Raw genomic sequence first — 15,391 nt, 5'->3', positions numbered from 1 at the left:
TGTTGCCCAGCCTGGAGTGCAGTCGTGCAATCTCGGCTCACTGCAAGCTCCGCCTTCTGGGTTCATGCCATTCTCCTCCCTCAACCTCCCGAGTAGCTAGGACTACAGGGGCCCACCACCACGCCCTGCTAATTTCTTGTATTTTTTTTTTTTTAGTAGAGACAGGGTTTCACCGTGCTAGTCAGGATGGTCTCTATCTCCTGACCTCATGATCCTCCTGCCTTGACCTCCCAAAGTGCTGGGATTACAGGCGTAAGCCACTGTGCCCAGCTACTAAACATTTTTTAGAGCCCTTAGTATGAACTAAGCATACTACAGCATACAGTAATAAGCAGTATACTACTTATTAGCCCTCGTGATATAGTCATTCAAATAATGATATAATTACATACTATGGTAAGGGCTATAAAGAAAAACTTTAGGGTATTTAGAACATATAGCAGAGGTACTAGACCTAATCTAGGAGATCAGGGAAGGAAGGCTTCTGCTGGGAGAGAGTTGAAATAAACTGGACAAAGATGAGGGGAAGGTTTAGGTAGAGAGAACAGCAAGTGTGTGAGAAGTGGCCATTGGAGAATATGAAGGAAGGCAAGTATGGCTAGAGTATAGTGAGTGAGGGAAGAGACTGATATGAGAAGAGATTGGAAACATAGGTAGATCATACAGCACCTTATAAGCCTTGTTTAAAGTGTTTATCCCAAGAGCAATGAGAAAGCACTGAAATATATTTTTTGGGGTGAGCAATATGATCAAATCTGCATTTTTACAATATCTCTACACATGTATACAAATGTCTGTTTATATGCACATAGAACATTTCTTGAAGGACTTACCAGTAATGGGTTAGAGTACTCGTCTCAGGCTGGGTGTGGTGGCTCATGCCTGTAATCCCACCACTTTGGGAGGCTGAGGTGGGCAGGTCGCTAGGTCAGGAGTTCGAGACCAGCCTGTCCAACATGGTGAAACCCCGTCTCTGCTAAGAATATTAAAAAAAAAATTAGCCAGATGTGGTAGCACATGCCTGTAATCCCAGCTACTCAGGAGGCTGAGGCAGGAGGATCACTTGAACCCGGGAGATGGAGGTTGCAGCAAGCAAAGATTGTACCACTGCACTCCAACCTGGGTGACAGAGCAAGATTCCATCTCAAAAAAAAAAAAAAGAGTGGCTGTCTCTTGAAAGAGGAACCAGGATTCTGATTTTTTTTGGAAGGAACCTTACTTTTAAGTGTGTACTGTTTTGTAGTTTCAATTAAAAAACTCAGTTATTGGCCGGGCGCAGTGGCTCACGCCTGTAATCCCAGCACTTTGGGAGGCTGAGACGGGAGGATCACGAAGTCAGAAGATCGAGACCATCCTGGCTAACACGGAGAAACCCCGTCTCTACTAAAAATACAAAAAATTAGCCGGGTGCAGTGGCGGGCACCTGTAGTCCCAGCTACACGGGAGGCTGAGGCAGGAGAATCGCATGAACCCAGGAGGCGGAGCTTGCAGTGAGCCAATATTGCGCCACTGCACTCCAGCCTGGGCAACAGAGCAAGACTCCATCTCAAAAAAAAAAAAAAAAAACTCAGTTATTAGTGCATCAGTTATTTAGTGCCAGTTGTTAGTTTAATAAAAGGATGTCTAAAGTTGCAAAATATGATGGCAGTATGGGAGCAAAAGTGACAGGTAGGGGAAACTATTATAGGAATCAGTTAAGATGGTGAGGAATGGATCTATCTGCCATATTTTTCTTTAGAAAGAAAACTGTATATAAATTGGTGATATATGATAGACTGGATATCTGTGAAGTTAAAAAAAAAAAAAGGAGTATTAAGGAAGACTCCCTAGGTTGATAATTGTTGCTACTGAGTCAGTTATGATGTTATTTACCAAAATGGGGAACACTGGAAAGAGGTCCAGGGAAGTAGGATGGGGGTAATGAATTTTGTTGGGGGCATCCTAAGTTAGAAGTTCCTTTGAAATTTCCAAGTATAGATGTCAGGTAAACAGTGGGTTATGTGGGTTTTTTACTCAGGAGAGGTTTGGGCTAGTGATAAAATTTTGAATGTGATCAGCAGATAGTTACTGAAGTTTGAGCTTGAATGAGTACCTCTTGGGAGAAACTACAGAATAAAAATGAGACTTGAGGAATATTAAAAGGAGACTGTTGAGGAGCATAAGGAAATGAGATTACTCCTTGTTATGTGACTCACCTGTTCCTCTGTGTAGTCAAACTTAAAGTATACTAATACTAAATGTTCTTCTAGGTAGTAGTACATGTTCATATAAGAAAAATAAGCATAATTGCTAAAAATAATATTTATATTCTTTTGATGATAGGAAGAATGTCCCAAAATAATACTCTTTGTATGGAATTTTAAATGAAATTATTATTTTCAAATTAAATTTTTTGCATATAAGAAAAATGGTTAATTTTTCCATTGTTGTTTTACAGCAAGTGAAGTCTTCTGTTGGGGACAGAATAAATATGGCCAATTGGGTTTAGGTACTGACTGTAAAAAGCAAACTTCACCACAGCTGATTAAGTCTTTGCTTGGAATCCCTTTCATGCAAGTTGCAGCAGGAGGAGCCCATAGTTTTGTACTCACCCTTTCTGGAGCTATCTTTGGATGGGGACGCAACAAGTTTGGTCAGCTAGGTCTTAATGATGAAAATGGTAGGTTCTCATTATGTATAGTTTAAGTGTGTTTTTTAAAAGAGATGATCTTTTGAGATAGATCAGTGATTCTTAGTATAAGAGAGAAATGTATGTTCCCTGGTGTAGAGGTGGGGATAAGATGTTATTTAAAAATTCCATTTGAGGAATGCAGTGGGAAGACACAAAATATCCTTTTTACATTAAAGAACTATAAAAAGTATATCTGGGCAAAATCTTTGGTACTGGATATTTATTAAAAGACAGTTGAAAAACATTACTTCAAATTGTTAATCCACTGTTGGCCACTGTTAGTGGAAGGAAGCTGTAAAATTATTCTGGGGAAGTAATGTTAATCTTTGGGTTTTTCAAGGAAATATTTAAATGATTTGGGTTAAATCTTTGGTTGGGCTTCACTTTTAACATTGATGCTAAAGTCTTAAAAATAAACATTTTGAATTTGAAAGAATTATAATTGAAACAAGTTGGGAACTTGGAACTTATTTTTCATGATTACATTGAGTTGAATGCCAGTATTTGACTTACAAAAGCTAATTTCTTATAGTTCAATATAATTGTAATGACTGAAATGGACAAAAGTGAGTTGTTAATCTAATAACGATTAGTAATGATAAGCAAAGAATTAAAGAATACCTTGTTTTGCCTAAGAAGAATATGTCATATTAGGATATCATGTATCTTTTCTGCTACAAAACAGCCTAAAGTACATTTTTTTTTCCCAGGCTTTTAAGTAGGCTCCTGTTGGTATAACTATCATGAAGTAAATATAAAGAATGATGTGTATATGTGGAAAATTAGAAGCAGTTAAATAATTTTGAAATTCCTTGATTGCTGAGTCCTGTGCAGACTGGCATATTGGCTGTTTAGCGCTTAACTCTTTAAGTCCCCTTCTTTATCACAATAGTATGGATAGGCCTGGGAACCCGACTTAAGAAGCTTGTACTACAAAATCATTGAATCATAGTTAAAATTATGTGCTCACAACTGTCTACTGAGCTTGGGAAGCTGTAGAGGAAACATATCTAGATGAGTTTTAATTTTTAAAATATTATTAACATCTCTTGTTGGAATTTTCAGATAGGTATGTTCCTAATTTACTAAAGTCACTAAGATCTCAGAAAATAGTTTATATTTGTTGTGGAGAAGATCATACTGCTGCACTAACCAAGGTATTGTACTTTTAAAACTTCTTTATTATTGCTCATCATAGTTCTTTCATGATTAATCAATGTTCTCATGATATTTTCTCAAGTTTTAACTTGAGTGTTATTGGTATTTCAAACATAATTTATCTGGGAAAAAGACTTATTCTTGAAAATAATTTACCTAATTTTTCAACTTTGTTTTATGTTATAAAATGTGAATTGATATACTATTATATATAATGATAGTATATTGCTGAATTTCTCAGCTTTATATGAAATACTGCTTAAGTCATACTTTGAATAAAATTATTCCATTTTAGTTCATTAGGCTTGCCATGATATATGTATCAAACCCATTTATATTGTGTAGCTCAGCCTAATTTGAATGTAGTTTCCATTTGGCTTATAAATACTTCATACAAGCAATAGAGGGGATGAATCTGTCTGTTATTGATAGGCCAAGTATTGTGCAAGCAGTTATAGTGAGCTTTGATCAGAGTTTTATCAATGGCTTTAACTCTGACTTCTTACTGTCTTGGGTATGTGCTAATTAAATATCAGTACTGTTTAGTTCTCAAGTGACTAGAAGTTAGATGAAAATGAAAGCATTCAATTAATCTTTACCAGAGAATTATTTATTGCAGTCATGTTAATATAAAGGAATTTGCAAGTTTTTCATTGGTCAAGTTAGAAACTGGTTGAACTTCTTTATCTGTTTTGGTCTTACATAGTATATAAAATTGGTGAAAAGACATTAATGTCCGAGCACGGTGGTTCATGCCTGTAATCCCAGTGCTTTGGGATGTTGAGGCAGGTGGGTCACCTGTGGTCAGAAGTTCAAGACCGGCCTGGCAAACTTGGTGAAGCCCTGTCTCTACTAAAAATATGAAAGTTAGCTGGGCATAGTGGTAGGCACCTGTAATCCTTGCTACTCGGGAGGCTGAGGCAGGAGAATCAGTTGAACCCAGGAGGTGGAGTTTGCAGTGAGCTGAGATCATACCATTGCACTGCAGGCTGGGAGACAGAGTGAGACCTTGTTTCAAAAAAAAGAGGCATTAACTTCTAATCAGGCTTTAAAATTCTGCATTATATTTCTACTTGGGAATTTTAGCAGGACAAGAATTACTCTTCATTATTGTCGAATATAATGAACTCAAGGCACTTTTAAAAGTGTAATGACCAATTATGAAAGTTAAAGTATTTTGTATTACTTGCCTTTATTAAAGAAGGAATATTATACCTGCCAATCTTATTATTAGGTTGGTGCAAAAGTAATTTCGTTTTTTGCCATTAATGGTAAAAACCACAATTACTTCTGCACCAACCTAATATCATATTTTATTGATTTTGGTGTTCAGGTTACAAATGTAATCACTGAAGTCTTATTTATTCCTGTTGGCAAGTCTTACATATTACTTGTCCTTTTTTGTTATTGGTATTTGGAAGAAATTTATCAAAATATAAAAAATACCATGTGTGATGTAATTCCAAAAACTTAATTTTATGGCAGAAAGGCTAACAATGTTAATGCTTTTCAGATTCAGCCTTTCAGATAACCATTCATCCTAATGTTCTAGGATAAGTAACTTTTTGTGTCTATTTAGTTTTAAGAAATGCTAATTCTATTACTCTTTTGTATTCCTCTGTCAGAAGATAGTAGCTAGTGACATTTATTTATTGGAATTTTGGGTGTACATTATTTTTAACAAAATTAGATAGTTGTAAATATCCCCAAAATAAAATACTTTATTTTCCCTTGATTTAAGTTAAAATACATGTTCCGTATCCATGTCTTGCTTTTCTGGAAGAATTTCTTGGAAATAGTAAATAGATTAAGATTGCTTTATGAAATAGTCTTCTGTACAAAACCTACACTAGGAAAACTGCATTAGGAAAGATTTTAAAACTAACTTTTAAAAACAATAAATGGAAAGACATGCCATGTTTATAGATATGAGGATACTTCCATAAAGATGTCACATTTTTTTTCAAGTTTATTTGCAGATGCATTATGTAAGTCACATACAAATACACATTTTGATTTAGCAGAGCCACTTTTAGGAATCTACCCCAAAGATTTGAAATTATGTATGCACAAGACCATTTATTGTAGCATTTTAATAGCAAAAGACTAGGAGAAATCCAAATATCCATGAGTTAAATTGTGGTACATCCCTGTAATGAAGTACAGTGAAGTGTAAAACAGAACGAGATACTTATGCTGTGGAATGATTTCTATGATATATTGCTAAGTGAAAAGAGCAAGGCGTATGGAACAGCTGTCTTTTTATAAGAAAGGGACCGAAATATGAGCATACATCATATGCCATGTATGTTTGTTTGTTTTTGTTTTTGTTTTTGAACAAAAACTCTGTCTCCCAGGCTGGGGTACAGTGGTGTGATCTATCTTGGCTCACTGCAACCTCCGGGTTCAAGCGATTCTCATGCTTCAGCCTCCCAAGTAGCTGGGATTATAGGCATGCGCCATCACACCTGGCTATTTTTTGTATTTTTTTGTAGAGATGTGGTTTCACCGTGTTTGCTAGGCTGGTCTTGAACTCCTGACCTCAAGTGATCCACCTGCCTCTGCCTCCCAGAGTGCTGGGATTACAAGTGTGAGCCACTGCGCCTGGCCATGTATGTTTTTAAAAATACAATAATTTAAAATTAATAGCCAGAACAAATGTGCCTTGCCTTATAATTTTTTACTTTGGAATCTAGAAACTGTTACATGTAATTAAAAAGCAAAATTATGGCTCGGTGCAGTGGCTTACACCTGTAATCCCAGTGCTTTGGGAGGCTGAGACAGGTGGATCACGAGGTCAGGAGTTCAAAACCATCCTGGCCAACGTGGTGAAACCCTGTCTCTACTAAAAATACAAAAAATTAGGCTAGTGTGGTGGCAGATACCTGTAATCCCAGGTGCTCAGGAGGCTGAGGCAGGAGAATCGCTTGAACCTGGGAAGTGGAGGTTGCAGTTAGCCGAGACAGTGCCACTGTACTCCAGCCTAGGCAACCGTCTCAAAAAAAAAAAAAAAAACAGTTTTATATATATATGTAAAAATTATATGTAAATTATATACATATTAGTCCTTAAAAATGGAAAACTAACAAGTTGGTGACACAACTACACAAGAAAGAATTATTTTAGGTGATTTTAAAATATAGCATTTTGCTGTCCATCACTAGGGGGAAATACGCTAAGGATAAACTGAATCCACAAAGAAATCTTAAACTGCATTCTTTTCCTTTTTTTTTTTTCTCCTTTTTTTTTGAGACAGAGCCTCACTCTGTCACCCAGTCTGGAGTACAATGGTGCGATCTTGGCCCACTGTAACTTCCACCTCTTGGGTACAAGTGATTCTCCTGCCTCAACCTCCTGAGTACCTGGGACTACAGGCGTGCATCACCACTCCCCTGCTAATTTTCTGTATTTTTAGTAGAGATGGGGTTTCACCATGTTGGCCAGATTGGTCTCGAACTCCTGACCTCAAGAAATCCACCCGCCTTGGCCTCCCAAAATGCTAGGATTACAGGCGTGAGCCACTGTGCCTGGCCCTTAAACTGCATTCTGTAACTTTTTTTTCCCCTGAGATGGGGGTCTCACTCTGTTGCTCAAGTTGGAGTGCAGTGGCACAGTCGTAGTGCACTGAAGCTATGACCAAATTCTTGGGCTCAAGCAGTCCTTCCACCTCAGTCTCCTGAGTAGCTAGAACTACAGGCATCCGCCACTGTGCCTGGCTGATTTTTTTTTTTTTTTTAAATTTTTTGTAGAGATTATGTCTCGCTTTGTTGCCTAGGCTGGTCTGGTACTCCTGGTTTCAAGTGAGCCTCCCACCTCAACCTCCCAAAATGCTGGGATTACAAGTGTGCATTCTGTAGTCTTACTGTTAGAAGTAAATTTGCTATTATCTTTTTTCCAATATGTTACATATACATAGGAGAAAGCAAAGAAGTAGTTATTTTACTGTATTATAAACTATGATTTTCAACTTAAGAGAAAAGAGGTAGGTGTAAAACTATAGGAATTAAGTTAAAACCTTGTGATCTTTACTTTGAATTGCAATTGTTAGTATGAACTCTTTGTTTATTTTTCTCCAAGAATATGCTTTTTGTTTTGTTTTTGTTTTTGTTTTGCCATAACCACTGAAAGGTCCTAGAAGTAATGAACCATGTATAATCTGGACACAATGATACTCCCTTGATTGTTATAGATTCTCCACTAAAAGGAACCAGGGCTTCTTAGAGAAGAGTCCGATCCCATGTCTGGGGCAAAAAATACGTATAAGAATACTTTTGGGCATTTTGTGTTATAAAAAAGCAAAGATTACTGCAGTCCTGTCAGAAGAACAACTTGAAGGAGCTTTCACTGGATATGGAGAAGAAATAATGACTGCAAAAAATGGAAAACATCAGATCTATAAAAAATCCATGAGTTTGTAATGATCTTCTCTTCCCGCAAATCAATATAAGCAAAACTTATTGCTTACCTTTGGAAGTTGCTAGGACAACACTCTTTTTTTTTTTAACTGGTCAATAATGGGAAAGAATCAAGTATTCTGCCTTTCATTTGCAATTTGTATTTTAGGTAATTTAATAGTTAATGAGTCAAATTATTTATAGAAGAATTTCAGTTCATAACTGTAGGAAAAATAATAAAACTAGAAAAATCACCATTTTAGACTCCCTGATGAAATAATGAATCCAGGCAAAGACCGTTAAGCCTAATGGGGATGTATCAGGCTGACACACTTTGACTTATTTTTATTTTATATATATATATATATTTTTTTTTATTGAGATAGTGTCTCACTGTGTTGCCAAGGCTGAAGTGCAGTGGTGTGATCTTGGCTTACTGCAGGCCTCCGTCTCCTAGGTTCAAGTGATTCTGCCTCAGCCTCCCGAGTAACTGGGATTACAGGCGCACACCACTATGCCCAGCTAATTTTTGTATTTTTAGTAGAGACGAGGTCTCGGCATGTTGGCCAGGCTGGTCTCAATCTCCTGACCTCAAATGATCCGCCTGCCTCAGCCTCCCAAAGTGCTGGGATTATAGGCGTTAGCCACCCAACTTACTTATTTTTAACTTCACTAACAAAGCAGATATATGCTTTGTGACATGATGCAGTAAAATAATCAGGAAGATTTAAACATGGCTATTGATTTTGTGAATGTGATAATAGTATTATGGTTATATACTTTTATCTCTTAGAGATATATGCTGCTGAAGATACATACACATTTGTGGGTGAAATGATATGATGACCACAGTTTGCTTTAAAGTACTCAAGTGTTTTTTGTTTTGTTTGAAAATACCCCCAAAAGGGAAGGGGAGACACCAGTGAAACAAAATAACCAACCTTTTGCCAGTTATTGAAACTGAATGATGGTTATATGGTGATTTACAGTATTTTCTCTTTACCTTTGTGTATTTGCTTGAAATTTTCTATGATAAAAAAAGAAAAATGAATGTTCTCATATAACGGTATGTAATAACGCTATTAAATGATGAAAGCAGGATATAAAGTTGCCTATATAGCTACAACTATGAAGAAAAGCAGTTGAACTGAAGAATACTAATTGAGATTGTGTTATCACAGATTTTTTTCCAATACAGAACTTCTAATTTAGTTATATGTTATATGTTTTTTTGTTTGTTTGTTTGTTTTGTGACAGAGTCTCAGTTTGTCGCCCAGGTTGCAGTTGAGTGGCATGATCTCGGCCCATGGCAACCTGCGCCTCCTGGGTTCAAGCGATTCTTCTGCCTCAGTGTCCAAAGTAGATGGAACTACAGGCGCCCACCACCACGCCTAACTAATTTTTTTTTTTTTTTTTGAGATGGAGTCTTTCTCTGTCGCCCAGGCTGGAGTGCAGTGGCGCTATCTCGGCTCACTGCAAACTCTGCCTCCCGGGTACAAGCGATTCTTCTGCCTCAGCCTCCCAAGTAGCTGGGACTCCAGCTGGTGCTACCATGCCTGGCTAACTTTTTATATTTTTAGCAGCGACGGGGTTTCACCTTGTTAGCCAGAATGGTCTCAATCTCCTGACCTCGTGATCTGCCTGCCTTGGCCTCCCAAAGTACTGGGATTACAGGTGTGAGCCACCACGCCTGGCCCTAATTTTTGTATTTTTAGTACAGACAGGGTTTTGCCGTGTTGGCCAGGCTAGTCTCAAACTCTTGACCTCAAGTGATCCATCTGCTTTAGTTAAATGTTTCTATGAGGAGTTTTTTTTAAATGACATCTGTATATTATAGTAACTGTATGCTAAAAATTGCTATAAGGCCACGCACGGTGGCTCATGCCTGTAATCCCAGCACTTCGGGAGGCCAAGGCAAGAGGATTGCTTGAGCCCAGGAGTTCAAGAACAGCCTGGGCAACACAGGAAAACCCCATCTCTACAAAAAAGTAAAAAAATAGCCAGACTTGCTGGTGCATGCCTGTACTTCCAGCTACTTAGGAGGCTGAGGTGGGAGGATCACCTGACTCCAGGAGGTTGAGGCTGCAGTGAGTTGTGATTATGCCGCTGCACTCAAGCCTGGGTGATAGAGCAAGACCCTGTCTGAAAAAATAAATAAGTAAATAAAAATTGCTATATTTATGCACTCTGGTTACATGTACTCTTTTTGCAGTGCATCTATGTAAGGCAGTAACTACCTTGAAAAGTGAAGATACTATTTTTAGGTTTTGTGAAGTTTTGTATATGTACTTGGAATCCAGCAAGACAGTATAATGATAATGAAAGGCAATGCAAATAAATAATTATTTGTATCTCTTCAGTGTCTACTTTAAATATTTTATAACGGTGAAAACATCATTACCTGGAATTCACATAGTTGTATGACATTTTACTTTGAAAGAGCCATCTATCTGTTAAATTATGAAGACAGTTCTTAGAAGAGAAAAACCTGAGTTTATATTAAAGAGTTGGACTTATTTTTCTGGAGATCAGTTATTTTCTTTATTATGCCTTCTAATGATAAGGGGTTTTGTCTTTTTTTAGGAAGGTGGAGTGTTTACTTTTGGAGCTGGAGGGTATGGTCAGTTGGGCCATAATTCTACCAGTCATGAAATAAACCCAAGGAAAGTTTTTGAACTTATGGGAAGCATTGTCACTCAGATTGCTTGTGGACGGTAAGGTGTTTTATAAAAGAGCATTCTGGTCTCTAAACTGCAGTTGTTTAGGGATTGCTTATTGAATTGTTTCAGGGATCCTAATAATCTGAGGAAACACGTTCTCCCTCCAAATACCTATTTTCCCACTGAGGAGTCATAGTAACAGGAGAAACATCTTTTTTACTGTTATTTTATGTATCTTTACTTGCACAGATTTAGCTGAGGCAAGATGTTAATAAGGTATATGTAATATTATATTTATTGTATTTGATATCGCACTCGAAAGGCTTCTTTCTTTCTTTCTTTCTGTTTTCCACCTTTTTTTCTTTTCTTTTCTTTTTTGGGTGATAGAGTCTTGCTATGTCACCCAGGCTGGAGTGCAGTGCCACAATTGTGGCTTATTGCAGCCTCAACCTCCTATGCTCAAGTAATCCTCTTGCCTCAGCCTTTTGCGTAACTGGGACTACAGGAATGCACTATCATGCCCAGCTAATTTTATTTTTTTAATTTTTAGAAGCAACAAGGTCTCATTATGTTGCCCAGGCTTACCTTTTTTCCTTAAAGGGTGAGGAGATCGACCAGTTAATTAAGATAGAATTAATGTGATAAAAGTTTGATTGGTATAATTAAACCAATTATCTCCTAATTCTCCTTATTCTGAGTTCTTGGGAGTAAAGAGAAGAGTCTTTGACATTGAGCTTCATCTATTGATTCTTAGGTCTTGGGAATAAATAGAGGAGTCTTTGAGTTGAACTTCATCTTTGGGGGAACTAAATTGAGCATACTCCCAAGTAACAAAATGTACCTTTTTTGACCACTTAATTTAATTTTGATCAGCTTGCTTAATGTTTTTCTACCTTGTATGCATATCTATATAATAGTTTAGTTTTATCAACTATTAGCTTCAAATGCATGTAATCACACTGTAAGTATTCTTTGGTGATTCTTTTTTCCTCTTTAATGGTATCCTGTAGTTCCCCTAGGCTCTCTACATTTTTTTTAAGATCTCTTTCTGTTCCACAGACTCAGTAATTTCAACTGTCCTATCTTTATATTTGCTGATTTTTCTTCTGCTTGCTGAAATCTGCCTTCAGATCTCTTTAGTGTATTTTTTATTTCAGGTATTGTACTTTCCAACTCCAGAATTTTTTTTTTAGTTTTTCTTTTTGATTGGTATTTCCATTTTGTTCATAGTTTTTTTTTTTCTTTTTACACGTCTTACTCTATAGTTATTTGAGCATCTTTAGGATGTTTGATTTAGTCTTTGTCTTTTAGATCTGCCATTTGACCTTTCTCAGGAGTTGTTTCTATTGTTGGTTTATATTTTCTTTGAATGGGCCACCCTTGCCTACTACTTACTACGTAGTAACAGGAGAAACATCTTTTCTCCTTGTGATGTTTTTTGAAAACTGGATATTTAACTCTAGTAATGTGGTAACTGGAAATCAGATTCTCCCCCTATTACATTTTTATCTCCACTTTCTGAGGAATCACTGGCATGTAGAAATAGTTGATATTTACATATTGATTTTAAACCCTGTCTCTACTAAAAATACAAAAATTAGGGCCAGGCGTGGTGGCTCACACCTGTAATCCCAGTACTTTGGGAGGCCAAGGCAGGCAGATCACGAGGTCAGGAGATTGAGACCATTCTGGCTAACAAGGTGAAACTCCGTCGCTGCTAAAAAACTCTGGCTCCCCCAGCCAGAGTTTGCTGATTTTTGGTTTTTGATTATTATAGGCTGTCTCTGTGTCAGGAGTCACCCTGAGGTATAAAAATGAGGTCTTTGCAGATCTTTTCTTAGGCTGTACCTTTCCCTGCTAATGCACAGTGACTTTCTAAATTCACCCATAAAGGTGGTTGCTTTTTAATGTTCTAGACCTTAAATGTCTGGTTCCCCAAAGAAATAAAGGAGAAAATGAAAGGTGGGGGCGGAGGAGAGTGGAAGAAAGAAAGAGAAAGCATCAGCCCTTTGAATTCCTTGGAAGTCTCTTTAGCCAGAATGAGAGAGTGTACAACAGTGATTGCCTGTCTTTCTGCACCTTGACTATCAGAAGCACCAATCAGTGATCAGGGCACCAGTTCCTAAAAGGGACAAAATCCTTTTTGCCCACCCTGGCTTCTACAAGTTGCATACAAGCTGCTCCTGGAACCTGTTCATGGCTCCCTTACACAGGAGTAAGGAATGGGTAACTGCTACCATGCTATGATCTGAAATTGAAATTAACCAGAGTTTGCCATCCACCTCTTCTCTTGGAAATAACAAACCTGTGCATAGACTCCAGAGTTGCAAAATGGTTCTGTCAGACAGATTCTGCCGGTGTAATTGTTGTCCAGATGGGAAACAGATTCTTGGTGCTTTTTATTCCATGATTTTCCAAGAATCCCCTTTTCTAGCTCCATTTTTGAAAATCCTTCACCCTCCTACTGTATGGTGTCACTGTTGCCATAAGTTGGTATATGTACATGGATCTCTTTCTATGATCTCTAATTTTTCAATCTATATGCCTGCCCCTGTGCCACTTAAACACTATATAGACACCATAATAACTTCTTCTATTTGGGGTAAAGTGACTCCTTGTTATTCTTCTGTTCTTTAAGAATGCTTTGGCTGGATTGGGTGCGGTGGCTCACGCCTGTAATTCCAGCACTTTGGGAGGCTGAGGTGGGTGGATCACCTGAGGTTGGGAGTTCGAGACCAGCCTGACCAACATGGTGAAACACTGTCTCTACTAAAAATACAGAATTAGCCGGGCGTCGTGGCACATGCCTGTAATCCCAGCTACTCGGGAGACTGAGGCAGGAGAATCGCTGGAACCCAGGAGGCGGAGGTTGCAGTGAGCCAAGATCGCACCATTGCGCTCCAGCCTGGGCAACAAGAGCAAAACTCCATCTCAAAAAGAAAATAAATAAAGAATGCTTTGGCTGATGATGACCTTTATTACTTTCATATAAATTTTCGCATAGGTCTGTCAAGTTCTCTCAAAGGAAAAAAAAAAGCCTTGTGGGATTTTGATTGGTAATGCATTGAATCTCTAGGTTAATTTGGGGAAAAGTTGTTATCTTTATAATACTAACTTTTCTAATAATCAACTTCCAAACTTCTTTAATGTCTTATAATAAAGTGTTTTAAAATTTTCATCATAGAGGTCTTGTATATCTTTTCGTAGGTTCCTAGGTTCGTCTTTAATGGTATTATATTTTTATCTCCACTTTCTGAGGAATCACTGGCATGTAGAAATAGTTGATATTTACATATTGATTTTAAATACAGCCACCTTGCTAAACTCTTAATAAGTTACTCATGTACATAGTCCTATCATCTGTGAGTCAATTCAGTTCTGTTTTGTTATTTCTGTTATTTATACTTAATGTGTTTATATAATTGTCTTAATGTGCTGGTTAGGACACCATTATAATGTTTACTGTAAACATGTTTCCTTTCTGCGGGAAAACTTTCAATATTTCACAGTTAACTATAATGTTTGCTGTTAAGATTTTTGTAGATAACCTCTATCAGACTGAGTAATTTCCCTTTTATTCCTAGTTTTTTTTTTTTATTGTGAATGGATGTTAAGTTTTTAATGTTTTTTCTGTATCGAAATGATTTATGATTTTTTTCCTTTAATCTGTTAATGTGGCATATTGATGGATTTTTTTTCTAGTTAACAGCTTTGTTTTTCTGGAATAACTTCAGTTTGGTCAAGTATTATCCTTTTTATTTAGTGCTGGGCATGATTTGTGAATATTCTGTTTACTATTATTTATATTTCTGTTTATCAGTGAACTTGATCTATAATTTTTTTCTTATTATTCTTTTCACCAGATTTTATTATGAAGGTTTTCTAGTCTGATAAAATAACATTGAGGAAAGTACTTTTGTTTTCTAATTCTTGGAAATAGAACAACCTGAAATGTTGGTAGAACTTGTCATTAAAGCCATTCGTGCCTAGCATTTTATTTTTTGGAATTTAAAAAACATTCTTCAATCTATTTAGTGGCTACGAGATAGCTTTTATTATTTCTTGAGTCAGTTATGTGAACGTGAATTTTTTTCTAAGAATTTTTTTCATTTTGCCTAAGTTTAAACTTATAGACATAGGCCAGGCATGGTGGCTCACACCTGTAATCCCAGCACTTTGGGAGGCCGAGGCTGGCGGATCACCTGAGGTTAGGGGTTCATGACCAGCCTGGCCAACATGGCGAAAAAACCCCGTCTCTACTAAAAATAGAAAAATTAGCTGGGCATGGTGGCATGTACCTATAATCCCAGCTATTGGGGAGGCTGATGAGACAGGAGAATCACTAGATCCCAGGAGGCGGAGGTTGCAGTGAGCTGAGATCGTGTCACTGCACTCCAGCCTGGGCAAGAGAGCAAAAATACTGTCTCAAAAAATAAATAAACTTATTTACATAAAATTTATAATGTCTGTATTGGTCTGTTGTGCACAAACAACATGTCAGTGACATA

At 37.3% G+C, this 15,391-nt stretch overlaps 1 protein-coding gene across 5 annotated transcripts in view; it reads left to right on the top strand.

Moving 5' to 3' along the window:
• Nucleotides 1-15,391, top strand: part of HERC4 (HECT and RLD domain containing E3 ubiquitin protein ligase 4) — a 153,150-nt gene that overhangs the window by 42,260 nt on the left and 95,499 nt on the right. For 4 of the 5 annotated variants that reach the window (XM_011926859.1, XM_011926868.1, XM_011926849.1 and 1 more), the window contains 3 exons: nt 2,438-2,659; nt 3,737-3,828; nt 10,807-10,937. In XM_011926859.1, coding sequence (XP_011782249.1) covers nt 2,438-2,659; nt 3,737-3,828; nt 10,807-10,937 — 445 coding nt within the window. The remainder of the gene's footprint in view (nt 1-2,437; nt 2,660-3,736; nt 3,829-10,806; nt 10,938-15,391) is intronic. The other variant, XM_011926875.1, reaches the window with a different exon arrangement.

This window comes from Colobus angolensis, unplaced genomic scaffold (genome assembly GCF_000951035.1).
Source record: "Colobus angolensis palliatus isolate OR3802 unplaced genomic scaffold, Cang.pa_1.0 Scaffold12, whole genome shotgun sequence".
NCBI classification, from domain to species: domain Eukaryota; kingdom Metazoa; phylum Chordata; class Mammalia; order Primates; family Cercopithecidae; genus Colobus; species Colobus angolensis.
The sequence above is the reverse complement of the archived record's forward strand: the minus strand, read 5'-3'. Positions and strand labels throughout refer to the sequence as shown.